This window comes from Lepus europaeus, chromosome 2 (genome assembly GCF_033115175.1).
Source record: "Lepus europaeus isolate LE1 chromosome 2, mLepTim1.pri, whole genome shotgun sequence".
Lineage (NCBI taxonomy): Eukaryota > Metazoa > Chordata > Mammalia > Lagomorpha > Leporidae > Lepus > Lepus europaeus.
The window spans coordinates 15,990,227-16,012,212 of record NC_084828.1 but is presented as its reverse complement, the minus strand read 5'-3'; the positions used below and the strand labels follow the sequence as shown (position 1 = coordinate 16,012,212).

The window sequence follows — 21,986 nt, the reverse complement described above, 5'->3', positions numbered from 1 at the left end:
GGTACTCGATCTGGTTCTTCCATGTAGGTAATGGGGACACAAACACTTCAATCATCATGTGCTGCCTCCAAGGTCATGCACTAACAGGCAAGCACCTGGAATCAGAAGTGGAGCTAGGACTCATACCCAGGTACACCATGATGTAGGTGTCAACAGGCATCATAAACGCTGCACCAAATGCCCACTCATCATTCCATTGATTAGTCTGTTATATGGCAAAGGTGAAAGAGTTTTTGCATATGCAGCTAGGGGGTCTTTAATCAGTTGACTTTGAGTGGGTTGACAATCAGGATAAACTTTTAAAAGGGGCTTGGAAGACAGTGACTTGATTTCTTCTGGTCTTTTAGAAGCTGCTATGAGATTTACTGCTGCAAGAAATGAATTTTTCCAATAACCATGTGGACTTAGAAGAGCACCTTGAGCCTCAGATGAGACTGCAGTAACCCCCACCAGCAAATGCTTTCCCAGATTCCAATTTACAGAAACTATGAGAAGGTAAATGTGTGCTGTTTTAAGATTCATAGTTTGTTTTATTTTATACAGAAAGGGGACACTATCATACTAAGCAAACCTGAAAATGTACATGAACCATCAGTTCTACTTCTAGGTGCATGGTCTAGAACTTGTTGTCCTTATGGACAGGTTGCTTGTGTACCCCCAATCCATGTATATACATTAAAACCCTAACTCCTGATGTGATGGCATGAGAGTCAGGGACTACTAATTAGATTGAGATAAGGTCATGCTGGTGGATTTCCCATGAAGGAATTAGCGTCCTTATAGGGAAAGGAAGAGAATGTAGAATTCCTTGCAAAGCAGGAAGAAGGCCCTCACCAAAACTCAACCATGATGGCACGTTGGTTTCAACTTGTCAGTCTTTGGAACTTTGAGTAGTATATATTTGCAATTTAAGCCATCCAGCCAATAGTATTCTGTTATATTTTGTTAATGTTATTTATTATTGAACAGCGTGACAGTGATGCTCTGGAGCAAGTCTCAGATTTGTGCGTAAGAGACTATTACATAGATCTTAGCCAAGCTATCAATTCATAGGCATTGGATATGTACACTGACTTATATTTAATGTACAGGTAGCTCCCTCTACTTGGATCCTTTACTCCCTTGATATTTGTACGCCCTGCTCCTGTTTACTTTTAGAGATTTATTTACTAAGTTTTCACATTTTCAGGGGACAGGTGTTTGGTGCAGTAGTGAAAATACTACTTAGGGTGTCAGGATTCCATATCAGAGTGCATAGGTGTGAGCTGCATCTCCACTTCCAACCCCAACTTCCTGTGAGTGAAACTCTTGGAGGCAGCATGTGATGGCTTCAGTACTTGGGTCCTTGCCACCCACATGAGAAACCTGGATTGTGTTCCAGGTTCCTAACTGAAACGGGCCAGTCCTGACTTTAGCAGGGTTTGGGGGAACAAACCAGCTTGGACTCTCTCTCTCTGTCTTTAAAATTAAATTAAATTAAATTAAAATTTAGCATTACATTAAAGACATATTTTAGGTACCCTGTATAATAAAGCAATGCTCATTTCTCCTTCAAGGACTGCTGCCTTTTCTGAGCTTTGTTTTATTAATGATTCTTGTCATTTGAAATATTATATTTCCTTTAATATAAGTCTGATTATCCTGAGAGTATAAGTTCCCTGGAAGTAAGGACTCTGGCACACTATTGATTTTTTTTTGTCTGACTAGTATCAACAACTCTACATGCTCAGTAAATATTTATTTAATGGATGGATTATAGAATACTCTATTCTAGTTATAATGAATAAACTAGATAAATAATAGATATGAATCAAATTAGATATATTTAAACATTTAGAATTATGTGGAAAGGTAAATTACGGAATGAAATATACACACACATGCACACACACAACAATTTAGATATATTAATCAATTTTTAATTACTTTAACAAAAATACCTAAGAGAAGCTACTTAGGAAAGAAGAAGTTTTATTTCAATTTACAGTTTTAGAGGTTTACAGTCCAAAATCGGCAGCCCCATTAGTTTAGGTTTCTAGTGAGTCTGGAAGGTGGCCAATCACATGGCAATCCAGAAACAGAGACTTGGAGTGCTCTTGGGTGATTTGACCAACACTCTCTGTAGAATTATTTTTTGAGAGCAAACTCTTAGTGACATAAAAACCTCTCAGATACCATAATCAGGTCAAGTCTTTATCTTTAATCCATCTACCATTAACATTAATACATTAACAGTTAATGTAAGACTTTGGGGCTTAAAAATTTGCATGGATTAGGGACCCAAATCCTATTCAAAACACAATATGTGCACACACACACATTAAGAAACAAAGAAAGATAGATATAAATATATACTCACATATATGTATTCTCACATAAAACATACATACCCACATTTTCCTCCAGGTATGTATGTATCTATATCTATAGATATATAGATATTCACTTAGCCAAATTAAACACACATGTGCATGAGAACAGACTCACACATGAAAGACTATTACAGAGACTAAATCCTTTAATCAATATGGAGTTTAGAACCACGACATCAGTAGTGAAATGGGAGGCTGAGGTTAACTGACATGTGTCCTTGATGCGCTATTATATATACAAATGTTAATTTAGATCATATAAACCAAGGAGAGCTTGACAGAACCTCCCACTCTATGCCACCATCCCCCTTCTACCTTTCTTTTTCTTTCTTTTTTTTTCTTTAATTATTATTACAGGCAGAGTGGAAAGTGAGAGAGAGAGAGAGAGACAGAGAGGAAGGTCTTCCTTTTTGCCGTTGGTTCACCCTCCAATGGCCGCTGCGGCCAGTGCATCGTGCTGATCCAAAGCCAGCAGCCAGGTGCTTCTCCTGGTCTCCCATGCGGGTGCAGGGCCCAAGGACTTAGGCCATCCTCCACTGCACTCCCAGGCCACAGCAGAGAGCTGGCCTGGAAGAGGGGCAACCGGGACAGAATCCGGCGCCCTGACCAGGACTAGAACCCGGTGTGCCGGTGCCGCAAGGTGGAGGATTAGCCTATTGAGCCGTGGCGCCAGCCCCACTTCTACCTTTCTGTTGTTCACCTAGCCACTGACTGAACATTTCAGGAACAGGTAACATAATCCCTTAGTTATTGCTATGAATTGAATTGATAGTGCTTCCTCAAAAATTCATATTGCAACTAAATTTATAATGCAAGAGTAGTTTCAGGTACATGCACTGGAAAATAATTATTGTTCTTATAAAAGGGCTGAGGGCTGGTGGCTGGCATTGTTGTGTAGCAGGTTAAGCCACCGCCTGTAATGCTGGCATTCGATATGGGTGCTGATTCATGTCTTGGCTGTTCTACTTCCAATCCAGCTCCCTGCTAATATGCCTGGGAAAGGCAGAAGATGGCCCAAGCACTTGGGCACCTGCACCCACATGGGGAATCCAGATGAAGCTACTGGCCCCTGGCTTCAGCCTGGCCTAGCCATGGCTGTTGCAGCCATTTGGGGAGTGGGCCAGCAATGGAAGACCCCTTTCTCCAACTCTGACATTCAAATAAATACAAATAAAATATTTTTAAAAATCTTTAAAAAAAAAAAAAAAGGGCTGAGAGAACTTCAACCTTCAAGATGCTTTTTTCCTTCTACTCTTCTACCATGTGTGAATGCCAGAGCCTTGACCCTGGATTTCCTAGGCTCTAGGACTGTAAGAAATACATGTCTGCTCCTTATAAATTATTTCATCTCAAGCGTTTTGTGATAGTGTAGCACAAATGAGCTAAGACAATATGATTTATTAAAAAGTGTAATCCATGAAAGTTGAGGTACAGATCTCTTTTCAGTGTCTGCAGATGCATAGAAAATTGAGAAAAGAGCTGGAAAAACTCAGCTTTCCTAAATCTAAGAGGGCCCTGGGATAAGTGGTGTTCTTGTACCTGGAATACAAGCCGTCAAGCTGAAGAATGAGGCGTCAGAATGCAGTTACTTTTCAATAGGTGTGGAATCAGAAATAGAAATGGGAGCTTTTTAAAAGAGTAGCTATTTAACTTGAGTTTCTTGCCAGATTCACTGTCATCTAATTAATCCAAGGGACAGCTTGTCCTGGCAATCAAAATCAAATGGCATGCAATACTACTTGGTAGAATCACAGTGGGATAAAATTATGTCAGGGCTTATGTTTCTCTGAGGACTTCAATTTTTTTTCAATAATGTAATATTTCACCCTTATTCCATAAAAAACAAACCAATCAACAAAAATACTTCCTACTGACGTACTAAGTAAAATTCCAATAAATATAAAACATGTATAGGTACTTCAGTGAAGAATTTTCTCTTTTACTGTTTAGTTGTTTTAAAGCTTGAATTTAAATATTAGGCTCTCATAGCCAAATTTATAATCTTCATTCCATCAAAATAGAACCAATCATTTATAATTTTGTAAGCAAAATAGTGGCAAAAAGATATGCATGTTTTATATAGCTCTCAGTGACATTTCATATACATTGACTTTGGAAATAATTTTTCATTCCTAGGCAGTGAATTTATTTTGGAGCAGATGAATTCAGACTCTTTATATAGTTTGAAATTAAGTATTAGTTCAGAAAAAAATTTATTCAGCATTTGCTGGATTTTAACTTCCAGGGTTCTACTCCATAAGCAACTTTTGAAAGACTGCCATGTATAGGCATAGAACTCTGAGGACAGCAGGATAAATTGACTTTATCCTTTCCCCAGGAAAGATCTTACAGGATGAGAATGAAGCATGCTAAGTGCTAATATATTGATACACTCGAGCTATGGGGTCTAATGGAGGACCCACCCCACCCCCAAATAGAGGTTTGGAAGAGGTTTGCCAGAGAAAATGAGTTCAGAATGAGGTAGCACAAGAGAAAAATGGGAGGCAGGGTTTTCTAGGCTGAAATCAATATGACAAAAAGGGTATTGTTTATTAGATCTTGTTCAGAAAAAGAGAAATCCACCTGTCTCCACAGGAAACAGGAAACCACAGCAGGTTTGCATTTCTAGATTTTAGACTTCCTACTGTGCCTTTTTGTATATCATTTTGACTGTATGTGGACAACGGTTATTAAATGGTTGAGACTTGGGACATGGAGCCTGTAAGAGGCTGTGATAGCAATCCAGGTGAGAAATGATTGGGGCAGTAGGCAAGGTAGGATGCTAAAGAATATCCAGGACACACAGTTTACCGGACAACTAATCCAGTGAGGGTGCTGATCAGATCGGGAAGTCTTACACAACACGTAGAAGTCTGGTATGAGTGGCTTACTCTATTTTACTGTAATGTTTTGACCCAGGAATCAATACAGTGGATATCAGTATTGAAGAGTATGTAGAGACACATTCCCAAGCTCCCAATACAGGGATACAAAGGAAATGTTTCCCAGAAATTGTTCTAGACAAAACTATGAGATGATAGACGTGATTGCTGAAGAGGTTTCTCTGGAGACAGCAATTGTGCCTCTATGAGTCTGCAATCTCTGGAATGCCACTTTCTAACCCTATTTCTGGTGAGTGGGACTTTCATGGGGCCCTTCAAGGAAATTTGCAACAGTTCATTGTACCTGGTACACCCGAGACCAGTCGCTGTTTGAAATGTGAGAAAGCCAAGGTGAGTCACAAACTGATTAGCTTAAGTCAATGGTTCTTAATTATTCTTTTCTGTTCTCAGACTTATTAAAACTAAACTAACCCATAGATCTATCATCCCCATAAAATACAGACACATTTGTAAGCAGCCTCAGAGGCCTGAAAAACATCCTGGGCTCCTTTAAACTCATATCAAGACTGCCTGAATTGAGTTTTAATATAGAAAACTGCATTAAAATGAAAAGGAATTCCAGTACAGTGAACCACAGAGTATAATGGCAGCAGAGTGATTCTCAAGTGATACAAAAGGGTTGATACAAAAGGATTGGGCAAGAAATTTCTGGTTGACCAGATATTTGCTGCATCATGATTCAAGGCTCTCCCAGAATTTTTGTGGGAATATACTGAATCAAAGTCAACAGGATTGTTTGGAGGGGTCAGGAGGCCATCAACAAAAAAAGATGAGATGTACTGCTGGGTGGCAAGAGTCTGAGGAAGCTCTCATTGAAGTAGGAATCCATTCGTCTGAGTCAGAAATGTCCACTGAGATGGTCCAACAGGAACACAGAGTTTGAGAAGGGTTTCAAGAAAAAGAAGGTTGCTTCCAAAACTTCTCCAAGGCCACCAGGGACATCAGATAGCACAGAGCAGCCCACTCAATTAAAGCTGGTCTTCTTTGTTTTGTTATGTTTTATTTTTAGCCTGGTAGAAGGTACAGTAGCCAAGAAGATTAGAGTAAAAATGGATAAGGAAAGAAAAAAGAGGGAAAGCCGCAATGGCTCCTCATTTTACCAGGGTCTTCCTGAAGCCTATGCTCACAAAGGGAGAAATTTGATGTTAAATCAAGTGGGACTTTTGATTAATAACTTAGACAAGATATTTGAATCACTAAATTGAGGTCATGCTTCAACATAAAAGGGCTCTAGAACTGTCATTACCTTAAGTAAACATAAAAGTCATGGAATCTGCCCAAATTTTTACTGAATAATTTTAAAGGTGAAGTGGAAAAAAAATAAAGTTGGCTCTGTTGTCTGCATAGCTGTGCTTGTTTGGTATATCAATTGCATTGTTATTCATTGATGGAGCCTATTTTAGCAATAATAGATTTAACAGATAAAATAATGGATTCTATTAGGGAACGTTTTATATGGGGGTGGGAGCAGGACATCTAAGTGGACATTCTCAGCGAGAAGGTGACCAGAGGTATTTAAACTGAGGGGAAAGTTAGGACTGTGCTCAAAGAAAGATGTGTATCCTCTTGAAAATTTCCCTTTCCCTTCTAGCTCTTTATGAGTAATAACAACTTCTAAATAAATTTATGTCCAATTCCTTCCTCAGTAATCTTTGTAGATTTAGCTGTTTCAATCAAACTACACATAGTTACCAAGATAAACTGTCTGAAGCGTCATTGTGTCCCTGCTTCAAGAACAGTGACTTCCCATCAATTAACAATTAAATTTGAATTTCTCAATTCAGCAGGTTATTTCCAATAATTTTCCGTATCTAATTGTCTTTCTGACCATTTCTACATGGAGCCTCTTGATTGTGGTCCAACAGTATTGCCTATGCTTGGATTATACTCTGTGGTTCACTGTACTGGAATTCCTTTTCATTTTAATGAAGTTTTCTACATTAAAACTCAATTCAGGCAGTCTTGATATGGGTTTAAAGGAGCCCAGAATGTTTTTTAGGCCTCTGAGGCTGCTTACAAATGTGTCTGTATTTTATGGGGATGATGGATCTATGGGTTAGTTTAGTTTTAGTAAGTCTGAGAACAGAATAGAATAATTAAGAACCACTGACTTAAGCTCAAATCTCTAATTCCCTGTTCTGCACCCAGTTTCCTGCTCTTCCCAGCACCTGTAATTAAGGACCCTCTTTCTCTAAGATGACCTATGTCTTTGCCCCCAGCACTGCTGCTCCCCCTCACTGTCCAGTAGCCTATTGGAACTTAGTGAGGGTTCACAGTAACTTTGACCACAGACAGGAAACACTTCTGTTTCCTGAGCTTCCATATTCAGATACCATCTCCCTGTGTGACCTGAGACACTGTTTGCCACATTTTCTGTTTGCTCACCCTGTGGTCTGAATATTTGCTTACCCTCAAATTTTACATGTTTAAATCATAACCTCCAAGGTGATGTTTTTAAGAGGTGGGACCTTTGATAGTGATTGGCCCTTATCAATCGGGTCCCTCACCCCAGCCACCATATGAGATTAGACACGATATATAAACAAGGACATACATCCCTACCAGACACTGAATATACTGGCACTGAGTCCCAGAACTATGAGCAATGCATTCCTGTAGTTTGTAAACCACTCAATGGATGGTATTTTGTTATGGCAGCCTGAAAGGACTAAGACGTTTGGCCTGGTTGATTCTCACCCTTCCTGAACAGTTAGGTGTGTGGTCTATGACAGAAAGTGCCTCACTCCCTGCCATCAATGCACTTGTCATCCTAAGGGCTCTGTGCCTCTCTCCACAGAATTCCTGATTTCCCACTGCTAGGTCCTGCCTTCCTTTTTGCAAACAACTACACTTCATCCTAGACTTCGTTAATAATGAGTTGATACCTGTAACAGTAACAGCATGCATGCTTGGCAATATATTCAATGTTTTCTACGTGTTGCCTCCTTTCTCTTGATGGCCACCTAACATGGTGTGCATTTTTAATAGAACCTTCCATTTGATGGTAACAGCCCTTTCTGAACAACCCCCACATGAAAAATACTTTTAAAGACTATCTGTGTCTGCAATCCTACAAACACTAGGAGTGGGCATTTTAATATCCATGTTATAGAAGACAGTACTGAAAAAAAAAAAAGAAACAATATGATGAAACTGATTTCATAGATAGTAAACTATGATTAAACCCCAAGACTTGGCTTCTAGCACTGGAGCTAAATAGTTAGGTCTATTCCTATGACCCTGACTCTTTTACCTAACAGATCCTCTGGCCTTGGTGTTCAGGCCTAGTTCCAGCTCTGAATCTACCTTATTGAATTTTTTCTGGATGCAATATTTGTGTACTGAGGCTGGCATTGCGGCAGTGACACCAGCATCCCATTGCATGTAACACCAGCATCCCGTATGAGCACCAGTACAAGTCCCAGCGTCTCCACTTCTAATCCAGCTCCCTGCTAATGCACTTGGGAAAGCAGAAGAGGATGGCCCTAATCCTTTGGCCCCTGCACCCCAATGCTGAGATGGGAGACTCAGATGAAACTCTTGGCTCCTGGCTTCAGCCTGGCTCAGCCCCAGCTGTTGTGGCTATTTTGGGAGTGAACCAACAAATGGAAGATCTTTCTCTGTCTCTCCTTCTCTTTTGCTGTAACTATGCCTTTCAAGTAAAGAAATAAAGGGCCGTGGCTCAACAGGCTAATCCTCCGCCATGAGGCGCCGGCACACCGGGTTCTAGTCCCGGTCGGGGTGCCAGATTCTGTCCCGGTTGCCCCTCTTCCAGGCCAGCTCTCTGCTGTGCCCCAGAGTGCAGTGGAGGATGGCCCAAGTGCTTGGGCCCTGCACTCCATGGGAGACCAGGATAAGCACCTGGCTCTTGCCTTCGGATCAGCGCGGTGTGCCGGCTACAGCACGCCAGCCACGGCGGCCATTGGAGGGTGAACCAACGGCAAAGGAAGACTTTTCTCTGTCTCTCTCTCTCTCACTGTCCACTCTGCCTGTCAAAAATAAAAAAAAAATTCAAGTAAAGAAATAAAATCTTTAAACAAATAGATAAACAACCTTTACAAAATTTGTGTACTGTGTCCCATAGGTATTTACATTTGCTTATAGGTTGTAAGTTGTAAGTATGTGTTCTCCAGTTACATTGCTCACTTATTTATTCATTAATTAATTCATTCACTTGTTTGGCATCTATTTTTGGATTGATATTCTGCACTGAGCATTGTCTAAGAATGAAAATATCAAGACTGAAAAAGCACAGCTTGGAATATATCATAAAAATGACTGCAATGGAGAGAAAAAGCCTGCATTTGTGAGTCAAGACCAGCTGCTAGTATCTAGTGCTTGTGTTAGACATAAAGGATAACCCGAAGAGGACAGTATTTCAATCAGAGGTGAGATAATATGATAGAAGCCTATGGCACATTCAGGAAGCCACAGAGGATTTAGTAAGAGCTGGGGACAGGGCAGGAGATGAGAGAGATGGCACAGAAGACAAGATCACTAGAGATTGTACGGTGTAGGTTTTATCCTGTGGCATAGGAAAGGTTCAAATGAAGTCTGATATTCTTCGAAAATATGGAATTTATACTAGTTGAAGGTAGAAAATAAATCTTCTATATTTTAGGGGGTATCCATTACATAAACCATATCTTCTACTTTTGGGAGGAAACATCCCTTATGAGACATGTTAATATTATCTAAAAGGTATAGTCCCAGTAATATATTTTGAATGGAAATTCTTAAGTCCTAGTATGAATTTGTTTAGTAAATGTTCCGAAGAACTGACACTACAATGTGCTCCATGAAGTTTAAAGGTTTTTTAAAAAATTCTTCTCTCCTTTCTAGACAGCTCTAAAAGTTGAAAGATGATCAGCTTGCGAGACAGTTCTGAAAGTCTTACTGTTTCTGAATAGCATGTGGAGTTAACAAGGATTAGAGCACATACAGCCACCTCTGCTCAAGAAGTTCACCTCCTGTAATGAATTTGATCTTCATCCCATAAATTCCATCTGCTGACCTGCTCCTTTATATTATTTCTGATTCTAGCTTTGGAACTCCGTCAGAAAGTCAGAATTACTAAAAGAAAGGGTCAGGGGAAATTTTAGGATCAAATGTCTTGTTTCATGTTTACTAATAAAACCAGAAACCTGCATAGTATTTTAAGTTATGTGCTCTTATAAATAAACATCTGTGTTTTATCTTTTGCATGTCTTAATTTGTCTCAGAATTCCCTCCGTGCCAGCTGGGGCATTGCTCTTGTTTACACTGTCCCCCTTATCATCTTCTCTGTGGGTAGCCACATCCTGCCAGAGGTAGCATATGGCATGGTGACTCAGGGGACAAAAGAGAAGGTGAGCGCAATGGTGATAAAGGATTCTGCTGTATCCCCTCACACCCTTCCCTTCACTCACAACCAAGGAGCTTGAAAGAATGGGAGATTTGCTTTCGGGGGTGAACGGACACAAAATACTTTCTTGCTTGCAATGTGATCCCTCACCTTGGAGCTCATTATTTCTTTAAACATGCCTAAATGTGGCTTGGTAATTCCACCTTCTCATGCAACTTAAGTACAAGCAAAAATGTGCTTGGGGTGCTCCCAGTGTTTGATCTCAAGCTTTCATGTGGCTTTTGCTTCTCCTTGCACTGGTAGGAGATAAAAGGAAACCAGCTGTTTTCTTGTTAAAGATCAAGGTAATCAGGATGGTGATTCAGGACATAACCATCATAACTGTGGGAAGAGGAGGAGACCGTATGCTGACTTGCTATTAGGCACAGTATGTGAGATTTCTGGATCCGTCAGAAAGGGCATTTCATTTCATGCCTATTTGTGATTTCTTTGTTGTTGTTGTTGTTGCCAATTTTAAATTCCAGCACCATCCTCAGTGAATTGAATAAGGCTGTCAATAGTGATATAGTCCAATGGTGAGATAATATTAATATTTCTGATTCTGACTACATTCCTGCACTATTCTTCAAGAATAACAGCTTTCCTCTTTATATACACAATAATGCAGTGATGTAGATGGTGTTATTCCTATTTTGCGGATGAAAAAACTGAGATCCATGGAGTTTAAGCAACTTGTCCAAGTTATATTTCTTATAAATTTTGGTGGGACTGAGTTATAAACTCAAGCAGCCACCATCAGAACTAGGATGAGATTAAGAGTGGTGCCTATATGCCACATAATTTAAGGAAGAACGCTTTCTAGGTCTTGTGTATATGCAGGGTTTGTACCTGTGAATGAGTGCTTTCTTAAATCATGTTCTACCAAAAGGCTTCCATAACCTAAGTAGCTCCTATCAAGAGCCTTGGGTGATCATTGATGTCATATATAAGAGTGTTTGTTATTTGTTAAATAAACAAAAAGAGTCACTGTGCACTAACCATGCAGGACCTCTGTCCACAGAGTTGTATCATGAGACTTAATAGTAAACCTTGTTCTCAAGAATCACTTCCTCTTAGTGTATTAAATGGAGGACATTATTATGTCTCATAAGTTATAGTTATATCTAAGAGCTCACAAAAGAGGCATTATTCCTGGGTTCTTCTTAAAAGAAAATTTCAAAAAGAAAAGAAGGGGGAGGAAGGAAGGGAAAAGAGGAAGGGAAAAAGCAGCCCTTGTCTAGATTGTTGAGGAAAAGTTCTCTTAGTTTTTTAATTCCGTTCTTTCTTTTTTATTTCTTTCTGTTTCTTTTTCTTTCTTGGACCAAACAGGAGAGGGAGGAGGAAGAGTAGGGGAAGTGGGTAGAAGGGTGGATGTGGTGGAAAGAATTACTATGTTCCTAATGTTATATTTATGAGATACATAAAAATGAAGAAAGTAAATCACATCCTATCCCCAGTCTTTGGAGTCCAGGTGCTTAATCTGGGCATGGATCAGAGGAAGCATTCACTAACGAAGTAGAGTACACAGCTCTTGAGAGGATCTATAGTTGCCAAACAGACCAGCAGAGATAGAAGTTAATACTGGTATCTTTCCTTAGGATGTCTCCTTTGATCTTGGTTTTGTGTTCTTCTTTTGTAATATGCTTCCAGGCATTGTTCTCTGTTATAGCTTTGTCTTACTCCATCCTTCTCCATTACAAGGAGGGAAGAATGCACTCCTCATTTGAAAGATCTCTGCATCTCATACAGAAAATACTAGAGCTGTGTCACAGAACTTGATGAGCAGTCAATCAGACCTGGGCACTCCTAAGGACCCAATTCCATATTGTCAAGTCCAGACACATCCTGAGGTGAAAACTGAAGTCAAAGATAATCTAAGAGAACATATCTATAAGGAATCTCAGGATCTCAGAGTAGAATCTTATGAAGGGATGTCAAACTGTTTCAGAGAATAGGACAAGGTGGGTATAGCCAAGGATCCCAGGGCATTAGTGAACTCCCCTCTTCCAAACACTCTGTCCTCTTAAAAATATTTTAGTGCATTGAGTAGGTTTTGAATAGGACTAGACTTTTCTTGTTAGGTGAAAGAAAACAAACTAAGCATTCTAGAAAGAAAAAGAGGTTGCTTTGTTCAGTCTTATCCAGCCAGAGGCAAAAAAGGCCACTGGAATGGTGGGCTAACAGGTGGGAATACCCTTCAGTGATGGACCAACCATCCCACTACCCAGCGAACCATGGAATAAGCCCTCATGAGCTCTTACAAACAAGGTTTGGAAGTCCAGCAGTAGCTGGGATTGCACATGAAATGAAGGAGAGAGTGTTAAAATCTAGTAGCTCCCTTTTTTTTTTTTTTGACAGGCAGAGTGGACAGTGAGAGAGAGACAGAGAGGAAGGTCTTCCCTTGCCGTTGGTTCACCCTCCAATGGCCGCCATGGCAGGCGCACTGCGCTGATCCGAAGGCAGGAGCCAGGTGCTTCTCCTGGTCTCCCGTGGGGTGCAGGGCCCAAGCTCTTGGGCCATCCTCCACTGCCTTCCCGGGCCATAGCAGAGAGCTGGCCTGGAAGAGGGGCAACCGGGACAGAATCCGGTGCCCCGACCGGGACTAGAACCCGGTATGCTGGCGCTGCAAGGTGAAGGATTAGCCTGTTGAGCCACGGCGCAGGCCTAGTAGCTCCCTTGATCTTCCCAGCATCACACTTGGAAATTCCTTGTAGTGGTTCAAGACAAATTCTAGACACTGAAACCAAGAAGCTGGTGGATGATGGCATCTGCACCATAGTGGCCATCACACCCACCAAACCATGTTAGAAAAGGCCAGATGATTTAAAAAAATAAAAAAAGCAGGCAGTGTTGAGCACACAGGAGCACACACTGTGAGGGAGCACCACTTACCTCTTTGATCAGGTTCATAAATCTGGGCCCAAGGCGCCATGGCTTGTGCCGATGACACTGTAGGGAGCTGACGGTCAACTGGGAGGCCCGATGGGAGGCAATGGCAACCATGTACACAGCATCATACATCAGGGCTGCTTCAGTCTGTGAAGGAAAACACACACCACATCACATCTTCAATGCCACCTTTACTTTCTTTCTTTTACTATCCCTGCTTCCTTAACTCCTATGTGTCAGATCTTCAAGGCCACTTATCTTTCAGACAGTTTTGACTCTCAAGAGCTATTTTTCTCCAAAATAATACCTCACACTCCCAAGTAAGTTGGAGCTATACCTCTGGTTTGTTTTGAGTTCTTTTAAAAAAGGGCAAATTGGAACAGCCACAGGGGGAAAAAAAAAGACTCGATTCCAATAATTAGTATTTTTGGCGTGTCTTCCATGTTAGGCACAGTGTTGAGATCAACTACATTGAGCTAGAAGCTAATAAAACTCCATATTTTAATACCATATTTTGTTTCTCAGCATTATCTGCATCTACTCATTTATTTACTAGTTTATATTTGGTAGAAAGAAACAACAGGGGCTGGAATTTTGGTGTAGCAGGGTAAGCCCCTGCCTGCAATGAATGCTGGTTCAAGTCCTGCTCCACTTCCAATCCTGCTTTCTGCTTATGTGCCTGGGGAAGGAGCTGAGAATGGTCTCAGTGCTTGGACTCCTGCTACCCACATAATATACCTGGATGGAGTTCCAGGATCATGGCATTGGCTTGGCCCAGCCTCTGCCCTTGCAGCCACTTGGGGATTGAAACAGTGGATAGAAGACCTCTCTTTCTCTCTCTCTCTCTCTCTCTCTCTCTTTTTCTCTCTCTTATGTTTGTGTGTGTGAGTGTCTCACTGACTTTTAAGTAATTAAATACATTTTTAAAACAAAAAACAAATTGCTGCAAGTAAAAACTAACAAGTAATATCTATATAGGATGTTTGTGTTGTTCATTTCCATATCCCGGAGTCTAGAAGGCTGGGATTATGGAGTCAAATCAAACAGCAAGTTTGAAGAGATTCCCTGAAGATGACACAGTATAATTTTTCCAGAGAATATCTGTTTTGCTGGCATGTGTGTTCCTCATAAACACTGAAAATAGCCATTCTGTTTGGACATCTTGTTCCTACCTTCCTCATGAAATTTCTCTACTATGCAAAATTTTTCATGATACTTACAGCATTTTACAAAATATTCTGGCCTGTGGTTTTCTTTAGGGATAAAATCTTATAATACTCTCACATTTTACTTGAGGGCTTTTCCTGCAACTTCAAATACATTAGCTGGTTAGAAATTCTCAACAACTCCCCCAAATACACAGAGCACATAGATAAAGCTGTTTATTATGTGGGAAAGCTGACCTTCAGGCAGGATATTGATTTGTGGAGGGTCATATGCGCATAGCTGATAATTGGCAAAGTTAAACCCAGAATCCAGGTCATGGAATGAAGATTATCATGTGGTTTTCTGAAATCAGTTGATTTATTCAACATTTACTATGCATTGATTGATTATGTCTTAATGCAGGTGGAAAGAGAGGATAGGGTTACCATATCTTGCATTCTGTCAGTCTTTGAGGCCAGGAAATAACTCTGCTTTGACTCCTTATTAATCTGTGTGATCTCTATCATTTCATTTTCCATGTATTTTTGTCAGTTGTTTATAAATGTGTTTTAAAATAAGAATGTGGGTTTCTTAAAGGCAGGAACATCTATACAGTCTCTGACACATACAAGTTGTTTAATAAATGTCCACTGAAGGAGTTACTATTATTTCATAGCTTACAGTAAAATGCATGTTTATGAGAACCGTATGATCTTAAGATTTTCATATATATCACTTCAATTATACCTGTATCATTGACACACAGAAATTATATTGGTAGTGATTATGATAGTGATTGTTATAGCTTAGAAATATTTTGCTCTTGTCAGTTCAAGACTGATGCCATTCATCTTGTAGATGAACAAATGCAGGCTTCCTGAAAATTGTCTAGTACAGGGTTATTCTGCGGAGCAGTCGCACAGCCAAGATTTGAACCTATGATTGTTTCTAGCATCCATGTTCTTCACTCTCTCCTAGACTAATTTGGTGTATTTGAGAGAGACTTTGGAAGACTGAAGTTTTAAAAATACAAACCAATAATAATAGCAAGAACTTATCCATCAGATGCTGTTCTACATCCTGGCAAACACTGAATTTTCACCATCAATCTTCACTCCATGACAGCTAGAGAAATTCAGAGATGTAATGGTGTCTCCAGGCTAATAGTTGGGAAACCAATGTTAAAATCCCAGAAGTCAATGCTAGATTTATGCTCTTAACCCTGAAGCTATTCTACCTCTAAATTAAGTTACTTGTCTGGCGCTTTGATAGTCACAGTGATTACTTAATCAAAATTAATATCCAGTGACAATTTATTACATGGAAGGCATTGTAAGCTTGTAACCCTTGTCATATCCTTTAATTATTAGAATTAAACTTTCAAAATAGTTATTGTCTCCATTTTACAGACAGGGCAATTGAGGTTTAGGGAAGTAGAGCATCTTGCCTAAATTTATGTGACCAGAAAAGGAAGGAGAGAGGATTCCCAACTCAGTGCAGACTCAGAGTTTAGAGCTCACATCTACAGCTACAACACTACAATGATTTGGTTTTGTTTGTACAGACCACTTTTTGTCAAGTTTATATGTGTTTCCATGAATTCACTGAACGAGTGATTTGAGAGAGAAGTATAAAGAGTGGAATTCTAGTGAGTTGACTTTTCTGTCAACTTACTTTAGACAGATATTTGACTTTCTTTCTCAACACTGCTTCTGTATGGGGAAGGACAATACAACAGTTCAAAGCAATCTGACTAGCACTTTTCCCTTGCAAAGAGAACAAGAATTTGTTCTAAAAACATGCTACCCATTGACATAAAGTGTTTTCTCAGATGAGAGAAACATTTAAATTATTTCTAACACTAATAAACCACCATTGAATTTCTTCCCGCTTTCAGCTCTCGAGAGATTTTAGGTAAGAAGGAATGGAATAGACATAGAACGATGCTCTCCATTTTCTTCTTTCATTCACATTTTATGTGTATCTAAGGCCCAGATAAAGATCACATGGCTCAATCCCCCTAGAGAAACCTTTGTACCACAACCCTGATCATGAACTAAGTATATTGAAGGTAGGCTTCTGTGCAACACACCCAGCAATAACTGCGTGTTCTTACACTCAGCAGATTTGGGGTGTTCAAATCCTGCAAGTTCTGAAGAAAAGGCTAGTTCTTGACTGGCTCTGGGGGATAGCCATTAAGTTCTGGCTGATAAGAGTATCTTCGTGTTCTGGGGTCCTGCACCAGACAGCAGTGTGCTTACAATGTGACTTACAGTGACCTCCTGTTCTTGTCCTGGACCCCGGGTCACACTGTATCACTTTGTCCTCAGGAAAGGTGGGGAGTTGAGAAACTCAAAATCATGCTAGATAGGTGCTCCATGCCTAGGTGACTGATCCCCCCAATAAACTCCCCACAGCAGGGCTCAGGCTAGCTTCTCTGGTTAGCACTACTTCACACATGTTGTCATGTCCTTGCTAGGAAGAAGATACTATCCATTAGACTCCACGGGGTGAGGACATCTGGAAGCCCAGACATGGTTTCTCCTGGACACTGTTCTGTGCATATTTTTCCTTTTCTGATTAACTCTGTATTCTTTTACTGTAATATGAAGGCAGTTCAAAACGTTTGTGGAAGAATATGATTAAAGGTAAGCTTATTTGGGGACAAAAATTTTGAATTCCATGTATAATTTTTTTCAGAATACTCCTTTTTTCATGAACTTCATGAAGATTTCTCATATGTATGGATTCTAAAACTTTTTATACCGGAAATAAAGTCATTTTTTAGTCCCATTTTCCACTAACCTTTTGAAGTAGCCTTGTGAACTGTTATTGTGAGTACAACAGTGTTTCTGAGCTCTGTAAGTCCTTCAAGCAAATCATCAAACTTGAAGATGAGCTTGGGTACTCCCAATGTTAGGTAGGAAGTTAAATAGCCTATGTTTGTATGAAAGGCCTAAGAAAAACAAAGCACCAGCAAAAGTAAAGGAATGCCAGAGTATCAGAAGTATACCTTGGAAGCAATCCAGTATTTTACACTACATTTCCTGCCCATACGCCCAGTTACTTTATAGGTGGTCCCAGCCTTCCTCTCCAAGGAAGGTACCCTAGGAATGCCAAGTGGATTGCCTAGCAATAAAATCTAGGGAGTACTTTTACCTGCTTTATATCCAGAGACCTCTTTGTCCATAAGAAGGAGAGGGAATAGCAGGAAGAACAGGACCCCACTCCCTTATTAGTCCCAGCCTGAATACAGAAAGCTCACTCAGTCTCTCCTAAGACGCCCACCTTGCCAGCCAAGTGTATTTTCTATTTTTTAAGATTTATTTTATTTATTTGAAAGACAGAATTACAGAGAGAGTTAGAGCCAGAGAGAGAGAGAGAGAGAGAGAGAGAGAGAGTCTCCTGCACAGTGCAGAGACCCAAGGACTTGGGCCATCTTCCACTGCTTTCTCAGGCTATAGCAGAAAGCTTGGATAGGAACTGGAGCAGCTGAGACTCAAATTGGCGTCCATATGGGATGTCAGCGCTGCAGGCTGGGGCTTTAACCCATTGTGCCACAGTGCCATCCCTCAAGTGTATTCTCATCATCAAACTTTTTAACCTTGCTCACCCCAATCTGAATGGCCAGGTACCCTCTCTGGATTCTGCCTGGAGGGATGCCCATCTGTTTTGACAAATGCCTTACTCCATCAAACCTTGTTACCATGCCACTACTCCTCTATTTCGTTCCTGAGTTCTTTCTCAGGCAAAGACAAGAACTTATTATGCCTATTAACATTGGGAAGTATTCCCAAATTTCACTATTTCACCCTGATTTCTGTAACAGCCTCTCTGCTTTGTGTTAATAAGCTCCTCAATTAAAATCCAAGTATATTGAGGCAAGCGTTTGGTATAGTGGTTGAGATGTAACTTGAGACACCTACACCACATATCAGAGGATCTTTGCTTGAGTCCCGCCCTGGTCTTCATTCCAGCTTCCTGATAATGTCCACTCTGGGAGACAGTAAGCGAGTGTGTGAGTTTCTGCCACCCATATAGGAGACCCAGATTGAACATCCAGTTCCTGGCTTCTGCTTGACCCAGCCCTAGTTGTTGCAGGCATTTCGGGAGTAAACCAGTCAAGTGGAGATCTCTTTGGCTCTCTCTTTCTTTCTGTCTCTACTTTTCAAACAATAAATAAACAAATGAGTAAAAATTTTAAAACAATCCAAATATTTCATCCATGGCATAAAGGTAATGTGAATTTACCACTTCAGGCGAATTGGCTAATTTTAATCTTTCTGAGACTTGTCTCCTTGAAAGAATGGAGATTTTGGTAAGGGTAGGAGAACCAACACTTCACCTACAGGAGCCCTGCCAAGGAACCTAAGGTTTGGGGGGAGGTGCATGCTGCTGAGAAATCAGAGTAGCAGAAAAGGCATTGAGCCTCCTGAGTATCTGAGTGCCCAGGAAGTAGGAAAAAGCCACCCACCACTGAAATGGGATTTAGAAATGGGTTGAGGAAGTTGGCTTTGTGTTAATAATCTCCTCAATTAAAATCCATATTTTAATTATAACATGTTAATAATAAAATGTGCTTTGTGTTAATAAGCTCCTCAATTAAAATCCAAATATCTTGAAGCAAGTGTTTGGTATAGTGATTGAGATGTAACTTGAGACACTTACACCACATATCAGAGGATCTTTGCTTGAGTCCTGCCCTGGTCTTCATTCCTAAACATTTCCTAAAATCATTGTCAGAACAGATGGGCATCCCTCCAGGCAGAATCCAGAGAGGGTATCTGACCATTCAGATTGGGGTGAGCAAGGTTAAAAAGTTTGGTGATGAGAATACACTTGAGGGGATGGCACTGTGGCACAATGGGTTAAAGCCCCAGCCTGCAGCACCGACATCCCATATGGATGTTAGTAATATGTTGTTATTAACACAGCACATACTCAACATCTGGAAGTTCAGGGATTAGGAAAATAACACCTGACAAACTGTCTCAATGAACACTGGGCGGCTTTGGAGAAAGACGATGAGGAATAGGGGAACTAGAGCATATGCTGAGTTGGGAAATGCATCTGCATGATTTTACTGGTCACAGAAGGTCACAGAGGACTCAGGTTAGGGGCTATCATGTGCTACAGGCACAATGCCCGGAAAGAGTCTCTTGTAAATAAGTGGATTATGCCTTGGTCTTTTAGAATGACTTTGTTGGTTTATTGAGTACAAATTGACAAAACAGCATGCACCATCAAATAAATTCAACTCTGTGTTTTAGAGGCTTTGCATATGTTGTTTTAATCGGTAGTATAACCCTGTAAAGTATTATTGTCAAGATTTACAGACATGCAAACACACTCAGGAAAACCAAATAACTCGCTCAGCCCTCTTAGTTAAGAGATCCAGCAAATTCTTGATTTTCCTACTGAATCCAGCTGCCTATTGTCTTTCATGGCAGAAGCGGCAGTGAATACTCCAGGAGAATCCTCAAAAACATCTTCCCTGTGGATCATGATTTTAGGAAATGTTCACATGTAAGAGAGAAGGGTTAGGCTACTGACTTAACTTCACATTGTGAATGCATTTGAAGAACTAGGTAGATGGTCAACAGATCAATGTTCTATTGTTTACGTGATCCATGTGCAATAGTGAGTAATATAAGCTTTTGGTCCACAGACTGAGAATTATCCATTCCATTACTCCAGTCTATCCAAAAACCAATAGATTGAATCACCCAAGTTCTGAAGATTTAAACATAATGAAAGGGAATGAAGTCAATTCTATAAAAATCATTCCCAACTTCTGTTGAATTAATTCGCACTTCAGTTGATAAAACACTCTTTCTTTAACCTCAAGATGCTTTAAATAATGAATTTCACTGCTTTTGAATGCTGCTGACTCAGTAGCAGTTTTCTTTCTTTCTTCCTTTCTTTCCTTTAAAGAACTCTGTTGTTCTTAAGTTTGAAATCAAGAATTTTTGGGGGATGGCACTGTGGCATAGCAGGTATGGCTGCCACCTGAAATGCCGGCATCCCATATGGGAGCCAGTTCAAGTCCCACGTGGTCCATTACTGATCCAGCTCTCTGCTGTGGCTTGGGAAAGCAGTGGAAGTCGGCCCAAGTTGTTGGGCCCCTGCACCCATGTTGGAGACCTGGAGGAAGCTCCTGGCTCCTGGCTTTGGATTGGCACAGCTCCAGCCCATTGTGGCAATCTGGGGAGTGAACCAGCAGATGGAAGACCTCTCTTTTGCTCTGCCTCTATGCCTCTCTGTAATTCTGCCTTTCAAAATAAATGAACATAAAATAGAATAAAATAAAATAAATCTTTAAGAAAAGAATTTTTGGGCTTGAGCATAACTGATTTGTCTATTTTCAGTTTTGAGTATATATATATATATATTAATGACATGTATTTTTTAACTTTTATATAGTAAATATAAATTTCCAAAATACAGCTTTTGGATTACAGTGGCTTTTCTCCCCATAACTTCCCTCCCACCTGCAACTCTCCCATCTCCTGCTCCCTCTCCCATCTCATTCACATCAAGATTCATTTTCAATTCTCTTTATATACAGAAGATCAATTTAGTATATATTAAGTAAAGATTTCAACAGTTTGCACCCACACAAAAACACAAAGTGTAAAATACTGTTTGAATACTAGTTATAGCATTAATTCACATTGTACAACACATTAAGGACAGAGATCCTACATAGGGAGTAAGTGCACAGTGACTCCTGCTGTTGATTTAACAATTGACACTCTTTGTTTATGGCGTCAGTAATCACCCTAGGCTCTTGTCATGAGTTCCCAAGGCTATGGAAGCCTTTTGAGTTTCCAACTCCGATCTTATTTAGACAAGGCCATAGTCAAAGTGGAAGTTCTCCCTTTCAGAGAAAGGTACCTCCTTCTTTGATGGCCTGTTCTTTCCTCTGGGATCACACTGGAGATCTTTCATTTAGGTCTTTTTTTTTTTCCAGAGTGTCTTGGCTTTCCATGCCTGAAATACTCTCATAAGCTTTTCAGCCAGATCCGAATGCCTTAAGGGCTGATTCTGAGGCCACAGTGCTGTTTAGGACATCTGCCATTCTATTGAGTCTGCTGTGTATCCCGCTTCCCATGTTGGATCTTTCTCTCCTTTTTAATTCTTTTTTTTTTTTTTTTTGACAGGCTGAGTTAGGCAGTGAGAGAGAGAGAGAGACAAAGAGAAAGGTCTTCCTTCCATTGGCTCACCCCCCAAATGGCCACCAAGGCCAGCACACTGCGCTGATACGAAGCCAGGAGCCAGGTGCTTCCTCTT

At 40.3% G+C, this 21,986-nt stretch overlaps 1 protein-coding gene across 9 annotated transcripts in view; it reads right to left on the bottom strand.

Annotated features, from left to right (window-relative positions):
- Positions 1-21,986, bottom strand: part of GRIK1 (glutamate ionotropic receptor kainate type subunit 1) — a 431,016-nt gene that overhangs the window by 94,442 nt on the left and 314,588 nt on the right. For all 9 annotated transcript variants that reach the window (XM_062175682.1, XM_062175699.1, XM_062175691.1 and 6 more), the window contains one exon: positions 13,551-13,694. In XM_062175682.1, coding sequence (XP_062031666.1) covers positions 13,551-13,694 — 144 coding nt within the window. The remainder of the gene's footprint in view (positions 1-13,550; positions 13,695-21,986) is intronic.